Raw genomic sequence first — 20,908 nt, 5'->3', positions numbered from 1 at the left:
ATGCTCATGTGAGTCTTGCTCAAAGAAGGTATTTGTGGTCTGAAATGGAAATGATAAGTGGTTTACATCTACCATGGCTAGCTATTGGGGACTTTAATGTTGTTACTTCAGCAGAAGAGAAGATAGGAGGTAAGAGTCCAAATAGAATGTCAATGATGGATTTCAATAATTGCTTGGATACATGTGAATTAATTCAGGCTCCTAGTACTGGTCTTAAACATTCTTGGTCAAACTGCCAACATAGAAACAAAAGAATTTTATGCAAGCTTGACAGAGCTGTTTTCAATCTATTGTGGTTACAAACATTTGAAGGTTGGAGTTATACAGTGGGATTAAGAATTCCATATGATCATGCTCCCTTGCTGGGTGGTGGTGCTCATATTTCTAAACCAAAAAATGCTCCTATGAGGTTTCAGAAGATGTGGATTTCACATCCAAAATTTATGGAAGTGGTACAAAATTGTTGGTCTGAAGAAATAGTTGGTGATCCGGCTTTTATCCTGCAACAAAAACTGAAAAAATTGAAGAAAATTCTCAGAGATTGGAACTGGAATGTGTTTGGGAATATAAATGTACAGGTGAAGGAGGCTGAAGTAAAAGTGCAGGAAGCTATGGTCAACTCTGATAACAATCCTTTTGATGAAGTAGCTCTAAACACTTTAGTGGAAGCCCAAAATTTATATAATTCTAAAGAGGTACAACTCAATACTTTTCTGAAACAAAAATCTAGAACTAAATGGATAAAAGAAGGAACAGATAACACTGGTTTCTTGCATGCTCAACTTAAAGTCAGACAAGCAAGAAACATAATAACAGAACTGGAAGATGGTAATGAGAATATAATTGCTGATCAGGAGCATATTCAAAGTGAATTGGTGAAACATTTTGAAAATAAGTTTAGATATAAGGAAGTGGAGAATTTTGATCATATTTTAGATGGCATACCAGAGATAATTACTCAAGCAGACCAAGATATGTTAGAGGCAATTCCATAAGCTGAAGAAATAAAGAAAACATTATTTGATATGGATCAAGATAGTGCCCCTGGTCCTGATGGTTTTTCAAGTTGTTTCTACAGAGCTTGCTGGGAAATCATTAGTCAAGATGTAGTTGAAGTCATTCAATTTTGCTGGAGAAGAAAGTTCATTCCCAAAGGCCTAAATTCCAATTTTCTGGTACTTATTCCTAAAACTGAAGGAGCTAGAAATCCAAATCAATTTAGACCAATTGGTCTAAGTAATACCAGTTTCAAGATCTTCACCAAAATTTTAGCTACTAGAATGGGTACTTTGATGCACAAATTGGTGTCTCCACAACAAGTTGCTTATGTTAAGGGAAGATGCATTCAAGACCAAATCTTATTAGCTTCAGAATTGGTGAATGAGATGACTAAGAAAAGAATATGTGGAAATGTAGCTTTAAAATTGGACATTTCCCAAGCGTATGACTCTGTCAGCTGGGAGTTTTTGTTTAATGTGTTGCAGAAATTTGGTTTTTCAAAAAATTCGTGTGAATGGCTTCATATTCTATTTCAATCTGCAAAAATCTTAGTAATGGTAAATGGAGGTCCTTGTGGTTTCTTCTCAGTGGGAAGAGGATTGAGACAGGGTGATCCTTTGTATCCTATTTTATTTGTGCTAATGGAAGAAGCTTTGAGTAGAAGATTATCTCAAATGGTGCATGATGGCTTGATATGTCCAATGGTTGAAAGAAAAGGTATTCATCCAACTCACTTATTCTTTGCAGATGATGTGTTTATCTTCATTAATGGTGCTAAGAAGAGTATCTTAAACCTTATGAAACTTCTTGAGGATTACCAAAAAAGCTCAGGTCAAATTATAAATAAAAGTAAAAGCAAGTTGTTCATAGATGGCACTTCAAATTTAAGGAAAAATCAGATAAAGGAGATCATTTAGATGGAAAGGAGTGCTTTCCCTGACAAGTATCTTGGAGTGATTCTTACATCTGGAAGGATAAAAGTTTCCACTTTTTGGCCAATGGTAGAAATGATGCAAAGAAAGTTAGCCTCATGGAAAGGTAAGTTACTGTCTTTTCAAGAAAGATTAATTTTGATTAAGTCAGTTCTTAGCAGTATCCCAGTGTATAATATGGCAGTTTATAAATGGCCTGCATCAGTCATTAAAAACTGTGAAAGAATCATGAGGAACTTTCTTTGGTCAGGGGATGGAGAGACAAGAAAGTACAATAAATTTTCTTGGAAAAAAGTTTGTACACCATTTAGTGAAGGTGGATTGGGTATTAGAAGACTTGCAATGATTAATAGGGCTTTCCTTATGAAGATGATGTGGAAAATTAGCACCTCAAAGGATGATTGGGCTTTATTTTTCATGAAAAGTACAAAGACAAAAATGGTCAATGGAGCACTAAGTGGCAGAAATCTTCAGTTTGGCCAGGTTTGAAATGGGCATGGGAAGCTCTTAAAGAAGATACTAGATGGATTACTGGTAATGGAAACAATATTTCTGTCTGGTTTGATCATTGGTTAGAAGATGGTATTCTCTTTGATAGATTCAAACATCATAGGTGCTTGACTGAGAAATTCAACTTGAAAGTTTCAGATATTTTGTCTAATGGAGAATGGTCTTATAATGATGATCTTCATCAAATTTTTCATAATCTTAAGTTGCCTGAAATTCTTGGTGGTGATGATATCCTGGTATGGACAAGAAACTTAAAAGGTGAATTCTCAATCTCAGATGCAGTATACAAGTTAAGTCACAAGGAACAGTCAGTTAACTGGTCAAAGTTCTTATGGACTCATTTTCTTCATTCCTCAGTGGCTAGGAATGTGTGGAAGCTTATACAAGGTATATACACTGATGACAAAACTATGGTCAAGAATGGATATGAAATGGTCTCAAGATGTTGCATTTGTGAAACTGAAGAAGAATAGTATGAATCACTTACTCTGGGAATGTAATTTCAGTACTGAAGTTTGGGATTGGATATGCTCTATATTTCAATTCAAAGTACCAAAAACTCTTGAAGACATATGGAAATGTACCTCTAGTTGCAGTCCACTTATTAAATAGGTTTGGGTTTCAGCAGCATGTATTATCCTAAAAGAGCTTTGGTTTCAGAAGAACAAGAGATTTTTTGAAAACAGTAAGCCTAATATGCAAGGATTCAAGTGCAGAGTGATGAAATTAGTGAATGAAGGTGGTCTGAGAATGAATGGTACCAAGTGGATCAAAACTATGACAATGAGATTATTGAAAAATTTCAGTTGGGTCTTAGGCATTCCAGATTTCAGAAAATCACAAAATGTCATTGGTTACCACCTGCACATGACTTTGTTATGTTTTGTTGTGATGGCTCATCATTTGGGAATCTTGGGTCTGCAGGTTTTGGTGTTGTAGTCAGAGATTCAGTTTGTCAGGTATTAGGTACCCTCTCTGGAGGTATTGGCATTGCTTCAAACTATTTAGCTGAATCCTATGGTATTATGTGTGCATTGGAGCTGGCAGTTCAATGGAATCTGCAGAAGATAACTATAGTATCAGATTCAAAATCTGTTATGGATGAAATTTCTCAGGGGAGAGTGCCATGGTTTCTAAAGGGAAGATGGCTTTTGGCTACAAGAAAAATAAAAAAGATTCAGTATAAACATTGTTACAGGGAGATTAAGTTTTGTGCAGATTGTATGGCAAAGAAGGGAGCATTATTAGCTGCAGGGGAAAGACAAATTCATATGGGGAGACCCCAGTGTTTGACAAGAGTAGAAATGCCAGATGTTGATTAATTTAGGTTTGATTAAAGCTTACTGCTTGTTTAGTAATGGGCATGTTTAGTTATGGGTCTTGTTTGTTCTGATTTGAAAATTTAAGATTCCTTGTAATTGGGCTGTATCAATTTTGCAATTTTAATAAAAAGTTATGTGATTCAGAACAAAAAAAAAACTTGGTTAAAGCGAAAGCTTACCAACACATATTTCGAGAAATAGATAGGCGAGATAAACTCGGCTCGAAATAGCAAATGTGTATAATCTAAGTCTATATAGAAAAACGGCTTTTGTCTCAAGATAGGAGATAAATAGACTTTTGAGTGATAGATAAGTTCAAGTCTCCACATACCTTTTAATCGATGAAGATCCACCGGTTCCTTGACTAGTCTTTCGTCTTGTATGATGATTTCCATGGAGTTCTTGAGCTCAACTAAAATTTCTATCCTAGTCTGAGACCTTAGCTATAGTAGACTAGAAATCAAGACTTATAGTTTTGATCACTAACATTGACAAACATGCTTGAGATAGCAACGCATGCGAGTTCGACCGAGCAATGCTCTAACAAATACCATTGGCAAAAGATCGTATTTTAACAAAGTCCCACTATTTTCTAAAGCATATTATATTAATCTAAACTAAAAAGAAATAATTCGTGAGTACGTTACCCTCACACCCATGGAGTCATCATATTATATTAAAAAGCGCGTATTTATATATATATTCCTAAAGGTGGTTTCAAATAATCCCCAATGACTTCTGTCTACTGCCTTATTTGCTAGTGCAATGCCCGCCTAGTTCGCGTCTCTATACATGTAGTGCGTTGTATGATGCTGAATGGATTGCAGTATGTCTCTCATTTTGATCATATGCCACAAATACCATTGTGTCTTGATCCTTCTGGTGATGAAATTGACTAAGTTTTGTGAGTCAGATTTTTGTCTATTGTATGTTGTTGTTCTAACCACCATAAGCATGCTCCATGTATCGCAATTAAAATAATGATTATTCCTAGAGGTTGTGACATTGCTACGATCGTGGTAGTTGAGAAATTCCTGCAGAAAATTCTTACTATTAGTTTGATGTTACAACTAAAAGAAAAAATATATACAACAAAGGTTATCAAAATTAGAAAAGACCAAAATGTCGAGTACCAATTATTTGAAATCAAGATCTCTTTCTCGTAACTAAACAAAGATTACTGAACTTGGTCATCCATTTAGACCAAAAGTACGATGCGTACCAAAGCAATTAAGAGGAACTAAAAAAATGCAGTTTTTTTTGTTTATCTGATTTAATTTCATGTTTAGAGATACACTTTATGATTTATGATATTAGAGAGTTTTTACTAAATATGATATCAATCCATTAAGAATTGGATGAATAGGTTATCTTAACAAACACCATCAAGAATTGTAAGCATGCTTCCCATGCATGTTGCCTTAAGTGTATTTATATATTTATCTTTTCATCGTTGTAACTTACCATTGTTCTGCGAAGGGTGTAATGTCTTAAAGGATGGTGTTGATGTATCTTGGTATGCATCACTGGCTTCCGAGTGCCGTCCAGACATAATGCATGCCTTGGAGTTGCGCATAGACCGTTGTAAGCTTATTTCAGCTTCCTTACTTCGCTTTGGCATTGAGCAGAAAGCATGCACTGGTCTTGCTCGAGCCAAGGACGTATCATTCAGGCTCATGAGCATCTAGGGAATGTAACTACCCCATCAAGCATGGAAACAATCATCTCTTGCATCTCAATACCAAGCCAGGTGATACGAGTTACCAAAATATCCTAATCATATCCCCCATTAGATGATATGAACGACAAAATGTTGGACCACTGGTGTTGCAACTAATTGCGGCTGCCTACGTAACCTACAAAGAAGGGATTCGGGACAAGCAACTAAGTTAAGCCAAATCATATTGCAAGGCCAAAGTCCAAGCATAGCCTAGTCCGCTTATGCCAAATGGTCTTTTGCAAATGATAAGCAAGAATGTGCATCATTGGCCTTTTCTTCATTTTGTCGTGATGGTGCATCCTTAGTTTCTCAATGCCGCAATAATGATGCTTAAGCATCAAGAAGCTCTTTCAAGTAAGTAACGCGCCATACTGATGCTTTCGCATCATGTATGCTTTATCGGCTAAGTTTTGAATTTACCAGTGCATCTATGTTATATGCACCATCAACCAACTACCCTTCTCTATATATGTCTTATTGATATTTTTATAACTAAAAAGTTGGAGACTAGTTGACATGATTGCTTCACTATTGATGGTCGTTTCTCCATGCATCATGAGCAATGCGCCATGGTGGTGCAAAACCCAGTTTTGGCCCGGCGACCAACTTGAATGATGCGCCATCATGGTGCAATATTGCACTCGGCCAGTCACCTAATGGAGTGATGTGCCATGATGGTGCAACATTTCCTCGGGCAGTCGCCACTGACGTGATGCACCATGATAATGCGATATTAGCTCTTGGTCAATGTAACCTGCGTAATGCACCATGATGATGCGATATTGGCCCTTGGACAATATTCCTCTTAGCTCGCAACATTATATTGAAATGACGCTTCATCTCATTCAAATAACGCATCGTTGAGCATGCGCCATGCTAAGTAAAAGTGCAAAAATTGTCAAAAGAAGTTTTTTGATGTTTCGTACCTTTAGATTTACGAACCTAAAATTTTAAGTTAACGAACTCAATTAGAAAAGTGTCAGGAGAATATTTTCTAATCAAGGTTTGCAAACTCAAAAACTAGGTTCGAGAACTTAAGTAAGTTTAGGTTCAAGAATCTTTCTTTCTCCACTAGGTTCGCCAACTCAAAATATAGGTTCACGAACTCAAACCAAGCCGAGTTCTGGAAAATTTCTTTCTCTTCAAGTTTTGCGAACTTAAAAAATAGGTTCGCAATCTAATATGTATAAATTTCAAATAAATTTCTTGAATAGATTTGTGAACCTATACTTTCAAAACTCATGAGAGAATAATTACTTGATGTTAGTTTCACAAAAAGCGACAACATGAATTTGACATCGAAACTTCACTAAACTTTAGCCGAACATCTAGTTTATGACAAGAACCATCTTTATAAAGTCTTCGGTTTTGTTAGATAGATAGATAGAAGGAAAAACAATCTGAAAGAAAAATCAATCTTTTTTACCAACCTTTGATGAAGTTCTTCATGTAATCTTCAATCTTTAATCTTCGCGAGTAGCTTGGATGAACCTAAGAGTTTACTACCTAATATATCTAGACCGAAGCTAACTTTAGTAGGTTATGAATTGAGAAATAATTTTGGCATCAAAATTTGACAACATACTTTCCATATCAATGAGTGGAAGTTCAACCGAGCATTCTATCTAATAATATCTCCTTTTATCAATTTTGGTGATAAAACTTTTGAAATAATATGGACTTTGACAAGTTTTACTTTTAGTACAAACGCCATGATGCTTTCTTGATTTCTTGAAAGTTCAATTTTATTCTTCTACGGTTCTTCATGTGTTCGTTGAGTACAAGCAATTGAAGATTCGACAGTGATTGATAACAACTTTAATATTCCTACCCTTCAGAATTTGCATATGGATGACTTTCATTTTCGCGTATTATTGTTATCCCAATGAGTAGTATCATTTGTCACTCTAAGCACAATATACTTAAATATATATAAATACTACTTTTTATTTTGATATAGAGAGTAAAGAGAGCAGAAACCAGTACTTCTAACTTATATTTACTCTTTATCATTTCCCTGGAGTGACATATTGACTCGTTACCATAAAAATTACAGAAACCTTCATGTGAGAAAGAAAACTAATAGTGACAACCTAAAATAAAAGTGAGCAAAAAAAGTAATACCTCGAAAAATCATTTGCTTTGCTAATTGAATGATGAAGACTTGCTATTCTCCTTCCGAACCTGACTCAAAATCTGCACTGTCTTCGCCATCATCGTTGAATTCCATCTCTTCTTCTTCTTCCTCCTCGTCATCATCGTTGAATTCCATTCCATCTTTCACTAAATTAAGTTCACCATTTTTATTGCCTGTTATTAGGTTCACACCTTTCCCACGATAAAGAATTCCAGTTCTCATTACATAATAATATTTTTTTCGGATACTAGCTAGTGGATGCTCGTCTACCAACTTTCCACGATTATATCCCTCCTTGAGAGTAATTGTGGTTGTCTTACACTTCAAAGAAAGGTAGAAAATACCAGGGTACCTAGTAAAAATTCGAGTAAACTTGTGAGGTAGATTCATTTCTTCCCTCAAACACCTCAAGTAATTCCTCTTAGTCTTCTTGTGAATGGTCAAGCTCAAAAGCTCGTGCAAAACTCCTACAACTCTTTTCTCCATAAGGTCACTATTAGGGTCGATATGTGCTGAATCTTCATAAGGTGAGATGTACGGTAGTTTTTGGAAATCATCCATCCAAGCCTTAACTTTCTTTTGAGCTCCATAACCTTTTGGAAAACTCATCGGAAATGCCACTGATGTTCCTCCACTCTTGAATTGCCTATACCCATCGCTGGACTCAATACTCTCGTTTGCTCTCTGCAATACGGACACCGCATATTCATCTCTCCATTGAGCAAGACTTAAGGATGAGGCCCCGTTTGACGCCTTAATGACCTGAAAGTGATCTGGGTATTTAGGAATTAGGGTTCTATCAAAATCATCTGCCAACCCCAGATCCCATTTCAAAGGCTGAAGTGATTGGAAGGGAATTGTCCTAGTTTTCAACATCATTAGAAGCCTAGTGAGCCTCTCAACAGTAATAGCCTCATGGGTCTGGTGTATATTTTGTTCTTGGGAATCCAAAAGCTGAGCGGTATCAGTAAGACGGAAACAAGGGAGACTAGGCCAACGAGTGTGAGGGAATTCATCAAATATAGTTGGATACCTACGCATGAACCGAAGGACTGGAACAGTGAGACCCAGTAATTTCTGCCAGTCGGAAACAGTTTTCGCAGTTATGAAGCCGGTTGAGGATCTTTTAATAGCGTCTTTAAGAAGACATGCAGCTTTGACATCGGTTTCTAAGTTAATTATATGGTCGAGACCTTTATTCTTTGCCCATTTTAGTCTGACTTTTACTAATCCTCGTGTTTGGATATGCTGATGAAGCTGGGTACTGAATGAAGACTGAAATTTAAGTAGACATACCATAGTGTTTCTTCTCAAGTTCATGTTGGGTATCAAGAAAATCTCTTTCACAATCCTCAGCCCCCCACGTACACAGCTCCTTAACTAAGATTAAGTCAACAAACCAGAATAAGAGCTGCTGCGAATCCGTCAATTTTCACCTGATGATATTAAACATATGTCAACAACTGTAAGCAAGAAAACAATAATGAAATCCGACCGCACAAATGAAAAGAATGGAAAGAAACACTAGAAAACCATATAGCCATCAAGTAAACTTGTGTTGAGCATACGTTTTGCTAATTCTTCACTGAGGTTATATTTTTATAAGCTAGTTACTTAAATAACTCAAAATTTAACTTGAAAAATAAAACAAAGAAGAAGAAGAAAAGACACTGTTTCCTGTCATTGTATCAAAATGTGATTTAGTTTACTTTTCTCTTTGGGACATTTAACCAAACACTTGAGCTTCACATTGATAAACAACATACTTTCAGTTCAAAACCAGAACTAACGTAACTAATTGACTAACCATGAATTTTGTATATAAAACCTTCAGCAATTATCAAATTAATCCAAGAAAAGTTTAGGGTAGATATTACTGAAAATAATGTAGTACCTTGAAAGAGGGCAGCAAGATGAAAGCAGCATTGACAGAGGCACGGTGACAAGTGCGATAAATGCATACATCATTTTATACAAGTCGATGCTTTTTAAAATCTTATATAAGTCGGGGAAAAAGCGGCGGCCTCAAAAAAAAAAATAGATATTTACCCGGGGGAGGATCTGGTTGTGTATGGGATGCCCATATTGGCTATATTGGCTCGTGCAGGCATATTGTGAGAGTGCTGGATTTGATTTAATTGTTATTTTTCTAGACTACTTCATATAATATATATTATTAATGAAGTGTAGTAAAAGAAAGAAAATCGTTAACGTACATAATGCAACACCGCATAACTTTACACAAAGAGAAGAGAGTTGAACAAAATTCATAATTTCACATCCCGCAAGCTCTACTTGTCCTAATATCCTATTTTTCTAAACAACACTCAGGATGCAAAATGAACATCCTATTTTTCTAAATAATAATCTGCTCACCTAAAAGGAAAAATAAATAAATTAGAAAGGCCGGATTCCCCCAAGTCTATGGACCTGTCTGGAAAAAGTGTTGCAAGTGTCCAAGGCAAAAGGGTTTTAGCAATAATTATCTTGTCCTTTAACTACTTGGGATGGGTACTCTTTTCTGCAGCTTCCCTACCTCTCTCAGGTCCGGGCTTAGAAGCGGTTGCATGGCTCAATGGATGTGTCTTGGATTGTTGATCAGAATTGCCCGCTGCATTGCCGTTTATTTAATTTATTCTCAGAAACAGATTTGGTCGCTTCAACCTTCTCACTTTTGTTAATTTCTTCGGATGAGTGTGAAGACAGTTTCTTCTTCTCTAAGACTATCTCTTTCAATGCTTCCTCTAATGCCTCTAGTCTGTCTTTTACTTTGAGTAGCTCGCCAGTAGACTCTGCCTCTTCACTTTCTTTCGAGGCGTTTACTTCCAACCCTTTAGCTTTCTCTTCTCTCTCATCTTTTTTCTTTTTCACCTCAGCTTCCTAAATGATATCCATTAAAGAAAAAATCAACATAAAATTCCTATTAAATTTAGCCAATGAAGAATTTCATGAACAGCGTGTGAAAAGATGCTATGAAGCTTCAAGTATCCCAGTGGAACTTTGTCTAGATTAGAGAACTAGACCGTGATAAAAGATAAAAGACGAGTGACCAGAAAGTAAAGTTACCAGAGAGAGGAGAGACAGAATATCATTACCTCCTCCATCCTTCGGATTTCATAACGAGCATACTGTGCCACCATATATACAGCTGTAATCAAGCATTTCAGATATCAAACTTCAAAACCCCTCAAAACTTGAAGCATGAAATACCATTTAAGTTCTCTTACCCACTGAAGGCAGGCAGCAAAAGAAGAATTGGACCAGATGGAAATCAAGCCTGATGAGAAAAAGAAATAAAATTGCGAGTGAACTTTGCTGTGATAACAAGCAAGATTGTTGGAACACTGGAGCATGAGCCAAAAGTAGACAGAGTCATTATACAAAATAGGTTGAGCGAAATGCCTAGAATTTTAAAAATTGACAAGAAAAGGAAAATTGAGCCATGAAAGATCTTTATGTCCAGGTGGGTATATAGCAATATACAAATGTTTAGAACGGAGTTCTTGCAAAACTGATTTATGTTTCATTTGAACAGCAGAAATAAATGACACAAAAAGAGTGGAGTATAAATATAGTCATCTGATATACACTTTATATTGTATGAGATCATATGAAATTAAAAATTCGGGAAATACTATCTTGTTTTCACAACTCCAGTTATCAATGATCATTAAACGTTTTGTTAGAGTTGCAACCCTTGCTACTGAATGAATTACAAGCAAGAAAAACATTACTTTAGTCAACTTTCATTTCTTTCTATAGTGCTAAACAGAAACCACTCAAACTGCAGCACTAAGGGAAGGAGAGAGAGATAGAGTGAGGTACCCAAATTCCTTTTTCTTTGAAGGATCCGTAAAAAGCATTTTGGCAGCAGTCATGAAATCGAGGTTCTCAAGCTGCCGGTACGCATCATCATCTCTCACAGGCTTCACTGCTGTTGCCTTGCTGTCATATGTTTTCGTGCAGAGAGGCCTACTGGCATGGACTAAGCGAGCAGCCTTTGACAATTGGGAGCAATATGCCACCACGCGAAATCCTCTCATCTTCTTCTAAAATCTCCAATTCCACATAACTACACCACTCGGATTAAATATAGATACCATCACATATTTAATTCAAAATATTCTTGTACCTGCAACATTTACAGCGAAAGTAAGTACGACCTAACAATAAGACATAACATACCGTAAGAAGCAATTTATCAAACACTACAAGTCCAATTTGTACCACCGGCACAATTTTAAAGAAACTATGGCCTTGTTTGTTGTAAAGTATGTTTATAGATAATTTAAACTTGAAAAATGATTACCCCATAATCATTTTTTGAATAAAATCTAACAAACACCTTTAGTTGATTCCCGTAAGAAAATGGATTACGTGAAAAATTGTTCGGCAAACATATCCGACCATTATCATTTTTATTTTATATTAAAACCTAGCAATACTTTTACTTAGCCAAAGATGCATAATAAATGCGCACTGCTCGCAGTAAATACTCTTTTCCTCAGTTAACTCATCTAAGTCAGACTGAGCCTTACAGTTATACCTACTGAAACATGCACGGGTTTAGGGAAGTGATTTGCCAGATTACCATTTCCCTCTTGAAACTTTCTGAAACAAAAGTTGTGCTGAGAATCTTTTCAATCTTAACTATGCAAGGAGGATGTTACCAACTAAAGTGGACTTAGTATATAAGTACGGGACTTGCTCAATATCACAAAAAGTGTGCTCTATGTGAAAGCCTTACAAAAACGCTTGCATATTGCTAAAATAAGCGCTTGCTAGGTGGATGGTGATAGTATCCACATTTCAATATGCCATGACAATGACAAGTGTGTCCCCATCATAATTACTTCCCGGATATACCAGTATCTAATGACTTTTACATTATGTCAGACAACTCATCAACTAGCAGGTCCACTAAACTCAAGTCCTTGATGAGTAGGAAAAAGAACTGCAAATGAATTTGTGATACAACACCTCTACATATTTGGCCTTTTAAAAATAAAAGCATGTTATGGAGAAACCAGGTATTAGAGAACAAAATGAAACCACAAGGAGGCCTAGTAAACTCAAACAGATGCATGGTTAACCTGATATATCACTAAATTTTTCTGAATAATCTAAAAGCACTAAATTTAAAAATAATCTAAAAGCACCGACACAGAAGCTGCCCTAATGCATACAGTAATTTCCAATTTGTTTATCAACTACAAAGAGAGTGGTTTCTATATAATAAAAAAACTCAAACCAAGTACTACCAAGATTAGAACATTAAATACCTCAAGGCGTAGAACTTCAGCGCCACAAAAAGCAAGCTTCGCCCTGCAAGTCAAACGACAAGTATGAGAAATTGAAAAAAAGACAAACCCACATAAAGCGTTACGTCATACATAACAAGAATCAAGTCCTCAATTTAAACATTATGGCATGCGTAATGAGCACCTTAATATTCTGATGGGAGGGCTATGGACTGCAGTTGTAGAATTTACCCACTCAAACGGTATAGTCTGTTGGAGAGTATTAAAGTTAATACCCTTCAATCTAACCACTGATTCCATATGACCTTTCAACTTTATGAAGCTCTGTCATATTAACCAGAGAACACTAGCACCTCTATTATGCAGTTTCCACCTCATCTCTGCAAGCTGCGACCAATTTCATATATAACCAGTACAACTAGCCTATTAGCTAATCACTGCAACTTTCTTATTGCCACTCACAACTAGCCTATTAGCTAGCCATTTAACCTAGAGTTAACTAGTTCACTACAGTTACAGCTTACAGTATAGGCATTACACTACCACCACTACCCTTTAGGCACAATAAGCCTATTAAAGAGTTACTAACTCACTACACAAAACTGAAAGATTGCGGAGGATTCATGAAAAATTGAATATGAATACCACATTGTACAATACTCCAAACTCCAAAATTGAAAGATTGCGTTGGTGACTAAAACCATTTTTCTATTCAATGGCTTCAGTAAGACCATAAGTCAGGCAATTTCACAAACATCAGTTGGGCAACTTCAAAAAACCATTCGTAAACGGAAGAATATAATCTTCCTATCCCATCATATCTACTGACCGTACAAACCTAATTCAAGGAAACCTCAATGAAGATGAGTAACTGATTCTAATAAACTTTACCCAACACCGTCACAATTGAACAAAAAATGAACAGTTTAAATAACAGATTGCTAAAACTTAATGATTTCATACCTTAAAATGAAATGAGAAAAAGTCTTTAAGTTGAATTAGGGGAAAATCGCAGAGGAAGTTGAGGGGGAAGCTGAGTTGGTGAGAGAGGAAGCAAGGAGGGTTTTGTTTTTGTAGAATTCTTTACGACTCGTGCTGTCATATGAATCCGCGGGTAACAGCCATAGGATGTGCTATTATTGAGCCCGCAAATACGGATCCACTGTTTGGGTTATTTTCAGTATTTTTTTTTAACTTTATTTTAATGAGAAAAAGATTTTTTAAAATTGAAACGAATTACATACTAACTCCTAACTCCGTTTCAAAATAATACGCAGGTTTGTGTGTACAGAATGAATTGTTTATACACACAAACCTGCCTATTATTTTGAAACGGATGGAGTAGTGTTTTAGTTCAGAATTGGCTTCTAGCAAATTTAGAAATAATCAGCAACATTGTTTGTGTCTCTATGGGAATAGGCACATTGCCAAGAACAAAAAATCGTAAGTAACTAAAATATCATTTATCAAATTATAATTTGTTCACTTCACTGCAGAGGCTTCCCCATTCACGGTGCTAATGATATTTTAGCAGTCTCTATGGATACTAATTTCTAATATCACAACCAATTAATCGAAATGAAAGAGCAGTAGATAAATTACATGTAAACTAAAATCATGAGGAAAAGATATAGTGCAAAAATATAAAGAAACATGAACACAAATGGTTTAACGTGGTTCGGCTAGTGCCTACGTCCACGGGAGGAAGATCTGTAAATTCATTATATGTTTTCGTATGTACATTTGGTAAGAAGAACTCTCTTACAGAGTTCATGAATCTCAGGAGGATAGAGAGAAAGAGAGCAAAAAGACGTCTCCCAAAATTTTCGGTGGGGAAGAAGAGAGAGAGTCAACCAAAGACCCCCTCCTATAACCTAATCGCGTTCTATATATGGGGAAAAACGTTTGGTTCGTTACTAAAGTGACCTTGGCGTTATTTTTAAGCAGTCTTGGGATGATACGGTACACTGTCTCGCCTCATATTAACCTGCTTTAGTCATTGATGGTCGCCACGTGGGTGGTGGAGATTATGGTATTTACAATTTGCCTCTTTTCTTGAGGGTTGATAATGAGCAGTCCTTAAGAAAAATCACTCTTTCCATAATCTTTCATGCTTCGGTTGTTGTTTCCTTCATCTACTCTTTGTCGAAAAGCTTTTGTGTTCTTCGCACGCACACATGTGTAGTATTCACTTGAATTATTACCGTCCTTGCTCGAACTGCAGCCTCTGCATAACTCTTAAGGCCCATGGAATCTGCAAGGATTAACACCGCAGTTGGCCATGCACCTTCGTGACATGTCTTCGTATCGTCGTCAATCATGCACCTTCGTGACATGGCTTCGTGACATCGTCGGCCATGCCCCTTCGTGACATGGCTTCGTGACATCATCTGTCATGCCCCTTGCTCGATTTAGGTTGGAAGTATTCCTGAGGATTATCTCTATGTACATCGTAACATGACTTTCCAATGACCATTGTAGTTCATACTTTGTATGCATCATCGTCAGCAGGTGAGTAGCAACAAAGGTCTTCAAAAAACGAAGGGAGAAAGTAAAACAACCCAGCTATATTCCTCTTTTTAGAGATAGCAGGTCTCTTACTCTTTCCACTCTTTTTTTCCTCTAGTCGACCCAAAAGTCCTCCCTTTGCCCTTTCACTTGGTAGTGTACTTCTGATACTGCCAATTTTTAACTGAGAGTCTTTGTAAAAGACCGTGGCTTGATTTTTTGCTTGAACTGGACAACAGCTTTGTAGACCTTTTTATCGTAGGGTTGGATGAACAGATTTTTATTTTCGCTGCTCCCACGAATATATTTGGTTGTTGGTCGTATACCTGCAAAGAGATGAACGGGAAGAACTTGTCGTAATCCCCTCACTTGGACTGCGAAGCTTAGATCTTCGGGTTGCTTGAATCTTCGTAGTTGAGCTGGGCAGCGGACGGACCATGCTTCGCCATTGTCATCGGTTTGAATTATCAGCATTATCGTCCTCAGCTTGCAAGCTTTAATAAACTGAGCTCTTTTTTGCATCAGTTGGCTCTACATGCTTTGGAATTCATCATTACGATCATGCTTTGGGTCCTTGGCGTGCTTCCATAACAGTAATAAAACTGCTCAGTACTTGCTGGGCTCTGCGGTAAATGCACAGTAACGGCTTCCATAACAGTAACATCAAGTACTCTTCTGTACTTACTGAACTCTGGGCCATACACTCTGATTAATCACCCTGGTTATGCTCTTTCATTTATCATCATTATCATTGGACACCATTATCATGAGGTATGAGGAATTCCGAAGCATCCATCGATAAGAATGCATGAAGTATGAGGAATTCCGCAGCAAGCATTCTTCGATAAGGATGCATGAGGAATTCCGATGCATTCATTGATAAGAATGCATGGAGTATATATACTTTCTACCATTCTTTGTGGGATTCCGAGGTATCCTTGATCAATGTCGACTCAAGGATTGAATCTGAGAAGGTTTGTAGTCGCATCGTCCGTAGTACACATGCGCGTAGTGATGGTGGTACGGAGTATCCTGTTGAAGGCCATTTGGGGTAGACTGGATGTACTACTCTAGGCTTACATACCTGCAAAACCAAAGAAACCTTGAAACTGATCTATTAACATTTGCAGGATGCATACACATGTGAGTTGGGTTAAGTTGCCTGCATCATTCTGTTACAGTTGTACAAGCCGAACGAGTTCAGTTCTCCTTCGTATGTACTAGAACCTTGTCCTGACTGGAGACAATGGCGCCTGCACCTTTTGTTTTTCATGCGTATGCCAAATTAGTCCATATGGAAACACAATTAATAATAATAACCAATGATTCCTGTCTAATGGATATATTCTAGCAATACTTGCCGATTGATAGCGCTTTATGAGTGTAGAGGTAATGAAATAAGTATTGTTGAAAAACATATAAGAAGTATGTGGAGTGATTATATAAGTACACGAAGTAACAATGATCACTAACGAATAGAAGTATGATAAAAATAAGACTCCGCAGTAAGTACTCTTCGACAATAAGCATGAAGTATAAGAAGTACTTGAAGTACTTGGAGTACTCTTCTCATATAAGAAGTATATGAAGTACTAGAAGCAAGAAGTATAAATTGTTGAAGAAGTATACTTTGCGTAAGAAGTATAAAGTGCCGAAATAAGAATTATCAATCCTTGGAGTAGTCTGAAGCACTACCAATAATGAGCATGAAGTATCCTTAAATAAGAAGTATGAAGTATACCCAATATGAAGTACATCAAGTATAACCAATTAGAAGTATGAAGTATAAGAGAGAAATACCACTCTTTACCGTTTATAAGGAGTAATAAGAAGTATTGCCCCTTGTTGAATGGCTTGGGATCTTTGTAGAAGAATTTCGGTAAAGAATATGATACACCGAAGTATTAATACCTTCCCCTATTCTTTACCGAAGTTCTGAAACATCCCTGCAAACAAAGAGCTCAAATGCGTCTTACCCTTTCTCATTGATACATGCTTTCTCGTAATTGTTGTGTGCAGCAGCAAAAATGGCTGGTGAGTGACGGGTATTAACAGCTATGTCCAGCACTCAGCAGTAGCAGCATATGTACATGGCAGCTTTATGTCTTGACTGTTGCGGATCAAACCATCGATTGGTGCTGAAGTCCATGTTTTGTAAGTGTGGGATGAGTGTTTGATCTCGTAAACTCACAAGGGGGTTTTACCTTGCGTTACGTGTGGACCTGTCACCCCTCTGGCTAAACCCTGGCCAAGGGATTACCAAGCGGTGGGGATCCGAAACTCTCGGTAACGTGGCGTATGCAATATAAACAAACACCCGTTCCGCCGAGCTGCCAAAGGCGTGTCATGTTGGGTATCTCTTTCTTCTGGAAGCCTTCCTCTCGGTCATACACTCATAGACACTTACGGGGGAGTCCTGAGAGATTGCATGTAAGTGCTTTCCCCAGTATGATGTAACAATAAAGATTGTCAAGAGAGCACATATAGTTGAGAAGAACCTGATACTAGATTCTTTTTGCAGCTGCTATAGCTCATTTTTGCATCTGCCTGAAAAAGGCTTTTTGCCCCCAGCATTGTCAAGAAGAATAACTATAGAAAATGCCATTTTAGCGGATTAAAGATTAGCTAGAGAATTGAACACTTATTACGAATTGAATAAAACATATAGATTAGACACAAGGATTACTCAAACCATGTTAAACTAAAATAGATGAGACAGAAATGAAATAAAACTTATTGGTTCCCATGAGACCGTGACTATGTTGCGTGATGCAAACTTGCCGTTGAAGACGATAATGATGATCTGCGGTCCATTGGCTGCACCACAGAACAGAACGGAAACAGGAATATTTTCTGAAAAGAAGTTGGTGTTTTCACAAACTTGAGTTTTGAGTTTATGCCCCCGGTTTTGCTATACATAAAAATGGTAACAGTAAGCTTGTGAAATCTCAAACGATCAGAGGTCCTAATAAGCAACATATGTTGTTGTACTTGGCTAAACCTTCCCAAGAATTGCGGCAGCAAATATTATTCATGGTTACTATTAAGAATCAGAGATTGGGAGGTAAAAATGTTCCCTGGTTAATTTTATGCTCGGAGATGATTTGTGCATTGCGGTTCTCTCGTGCTTTGCGGACTACTGCTTGTTGAGTGCCGTTTAAATTCTCTGACAGTTCTCTTCAAAATATCATTTCATAACACCTTGGAATAAACTAACAAGAAGGTAGAGAGGTTAGTACTCTTGGAAATTAACAAAATGCTTATTTTGGTCTAGCGTTTTTTGACTCTTTTACCATAACAAGTAATTTAATATTACTGAAAATGGTTGAAGGTATTAAAGTGAGAAGAGGCGTCACTTAATCCTACCCCTGCATTTTATGAAAGGAAACGACAAAATATAATACATCTGAGACATTGAATGAGACAAACTCTTGTCCATTCGAATGGTATGTAGAGCTTTGTAGATGATTCAAGGCCATCTGCATTTGTGGTGCCTCTCCGGGTGTGCTTGAGGTGCTGAACTTCAAGCCATTGTGCAGTACCTAAAACAATATTGTTGTTGATCTTTCCCTTGCTATGATGGTGTGGTACTTTTGGGTGAGAGTTTTCACAATCCTAATTTGATTGGTAGCACTGATAGCGAACTCTTATATGCAGTGCAAGTAGTGATCATCCACTGAGTTCAACCTGCAGCCTTTGGGTAAGCATGAACATGTATAAGAAGAGTAGATCATTTCACACATGAGCAGATAATCCATAGAGAGTAGAGACATGGATTGAACAAACCATGTTAAATTATATCAGATGAAACGAAAAAGGAAATGAAACTTATCTGTTGCGAGGAGGTTGTGATTACGCTGGGTGATATCCTATGGAGCTGGAGCTGCGGAATTGAATCTGCAGAGTTGAACCTGAGCTGAAGCTTCGGAGTTGAATTATGCTGCGTAATCGAAGTTTGTGGAACGGTATTTGGTCCTCGGAGTTGAGCTGCGGAGTTGAGTCTTCGGAAATGAGGCTTCGATGTTGAGTCTTCGGATTGAGGCTTCGGATTGAGGCTTCGGATTGTTGTGGGAAGGCTAGAATCTTCCTTGTCATCAGGGTTGTCTTAGTGTGCGGGTTCACTCTGTTCTTTGGTGTAGAGCATCTTCGTTTCTTTATGAAGTATGGTCGAAGAATAGCGGGTGTATGTCACCGTTGAGGAACCTTCGTTGTTGGTTCCTCGTCAGCAGATCCTGCGTTGGTGGAACCTTCGTTGTTATCCTCTTTGAATCATGCCGACATACGTCAGTTGGTCTTCCCACATCGCAGCAACAACAACAGCGTGCTAAATTGCTTTGGCAGGTAACCCATTTGGCCATTAGTCACGAACCTGCATAAAAAAGGGACAAGGAATCGATTGAAATTCTCATGGGAGATCATTCCCTAACATGAACTGCGCCTCCTCTTAGCCTCTACTTTGTATCTTCAACGTAGGCATGGACCATCGTGGTATGATTTTGCATCATCTTCGGGACACCATATACTTCATGTCAGCTGGGTCATCGGTATCAGGACTGGACCGTCGTCGTCTACTTTGATCCTTCGTTGTAAGGCTTTGTACCCTCTTCGTCGTCTTTGCATCATCGTCGCTAGACTTGAGCCGGCCTACGCTGCGGTTACATAGCATCTAACTGCAACATTGGACTGGCCATCGGCATCAAATTTGTCCAGTCGCCATTGAGTTTGCGCTTCGAGATCATCTCCATCAGAATGAGTTTGTATCATCGTCATCGCGTAGCTTGTACATCGGGAAACTTTGTGCCTCCTTTAGCTTTTACGAAGGGTAGCACGTCCAGTGACTGCAAAAAAGAACTGAAATGAAAAAACCAAATGAAAAATGCCTGAGATGATTACACGCCCTTTTAGTCGTATTCCACTGTTCTTCTAGCTTGGCATTTTGTCGAACATCTCGACTGCAAGCTCAAAGATAATGGATAAAACAAAAATTAAAGGGAAACAAAATGGATTAGATACAGAGGTCGATCCCGATAGAAACATGAAATAAGTTGCGAAATAATTTCAATTTCATCTTTGTTGTTTGTAATAAAAACAAAGGTTCACTTGACTGGTGAACTGTTTTATCAAATCACAAATTAGCTAGTTTAGAAGATTTGGAACAAGAATTGAAAAAGAACATCGGAAAATTATTAAAAGACTGAAAAGTAGCAATACATGTTTTCAGACTGTGTTTCTTAGTTGGGTGGTACCCAATCAAAATTTCGATTTGAAAACGGTGGATTAAGAGAGACCTGGATGATCAAAACATGAAAGTAGTATGGACCAAGAGAGACCTGTATGGATTTTAAGAGAAAAATCAAGTGGTGTTGGGACCGAAACCAACAAAACCAGCTGGAACACATCCCCAAGCTATATAGAAAATAGATCCAAGAGAAATTGTTCGTTGCATCATTTTGGTAAACAAGATAAAAGCACTTGCATGAATTTGTACGACATTAAAGTTAAGTTGGAAAATGAAAACT

General features: G+C 37.4%; 2 protein-coding genes across 3 annotated transcripts; both read right to left on the bottom strand.

The window, feature by feature from the left end:
• Positions 1–7,469: 7,469 nt before the first annotated feature.
• LOC113299601 (protein WHAT'S THIS FACTOR 1-like) lies at positions 7,470–9,861 on the bottom strand. 2 transcript variants are annotated; one of them, XM_026548654.1, is made up of 2 exons: positions 9,515–9,861; positions 7,470–9,056 (listed from the first exon to the last, which is right to left on the bottom strand). In XM_026548654.1, the coding sequence occupies exon 2, from the start codon at positions 8,938–8,940 to the stop codon at positions 7,651–7,653; it is 1,290 nt and encodes a 429-aa protein (XP_026404439.1). In that variant the 5' UTR covers positions 8,941–9,056; positions 9,515–9,861; the 3' UTR covers positions 7,470–7,650. The 2 variants fall into 2 exon arrangements, with proteins under 2 accessions (XP_026404439.1, XP_026404440.1); XM_026548655.1 differs by having other exon boundaries at positions 9,670–9,752.
• LOC113299603 lies at positions 9,783–13,980 on the bottom strand. The gene is made up of 6 exons (XM_026548656.1): positions 13,845–13,980; positions 12,903–12,945; positions 11,446–11,752; positions 10,848–10,897; positions 10,716–10,768; positions 9,783–10,500 (listed from the first exon to the last, which is right to left on the bottom strand). The coding sequence occupies exons 3-6, from the start codon at positions 11,661–11,663 to the stop codon at positions 10,219–10,221; spliced, it is 603 nt and encodes a 200-aa protein (XP_026404441.1). The 5' UTR covers positions 11,664–11,752; positions 12,903–12,945; positions 13,845–13,980; the 3' UTR covers positions 9,783–10,218.
• Positions 13,981–20,908: the final 6,928 nt, after the last annotated feature.

The sequence above is a fragment of the Papaver somniferum genome, chromosome 7 (assembly GCF_003573695.1).
Source record: "Papaver somniferum cultivar HN1 chromosome 7, ASM357369v1, whole genome shotgun sequence".
NCBI lineage: Eukaryota > Viridiplantae > Streptophyta > Magnoliopsida > Ranunculales > Papaveraceae > Papaver > Papaver somniferum.
Note: the sequence above shows the minus strand (reverse complement) of the source record. Positions and strands in the feature narration are given on the sequence as shown.

Excerpts from the sequence above, each read along its gene's own strand:
- LOC113299601 (XM_026548654.1), bottom strand. The coding sequence starts at position 8,940 with ATGAACTTGAGAAGAAACACTATGGTATGTCTACTTAAATTTCAGTCT.
- LOC113299603 (XM_026548656.1), bottom strand. The coding sequence starts at position 11,663 with ATGAGAGGATTTCGCGTGGTGGCATATTGCTCCCAATTGTCAAAGGCT. Across the intron at positions 10,769-10,847 it reads TTGCTGCCTGCCTTCAGTGG|CTGTATATATGGTGGCACAG; the intron begins GTAAGAGAACTT and ends GCTTGATTACAG. Across the intron at positions 10,501-10,715 it reads AAATCCGAAGGATGGAGGAG|GAAGCTGAGGTGAAAAAGAA; the intron begins GTAATGATATTC and ends GATATCATTTAG.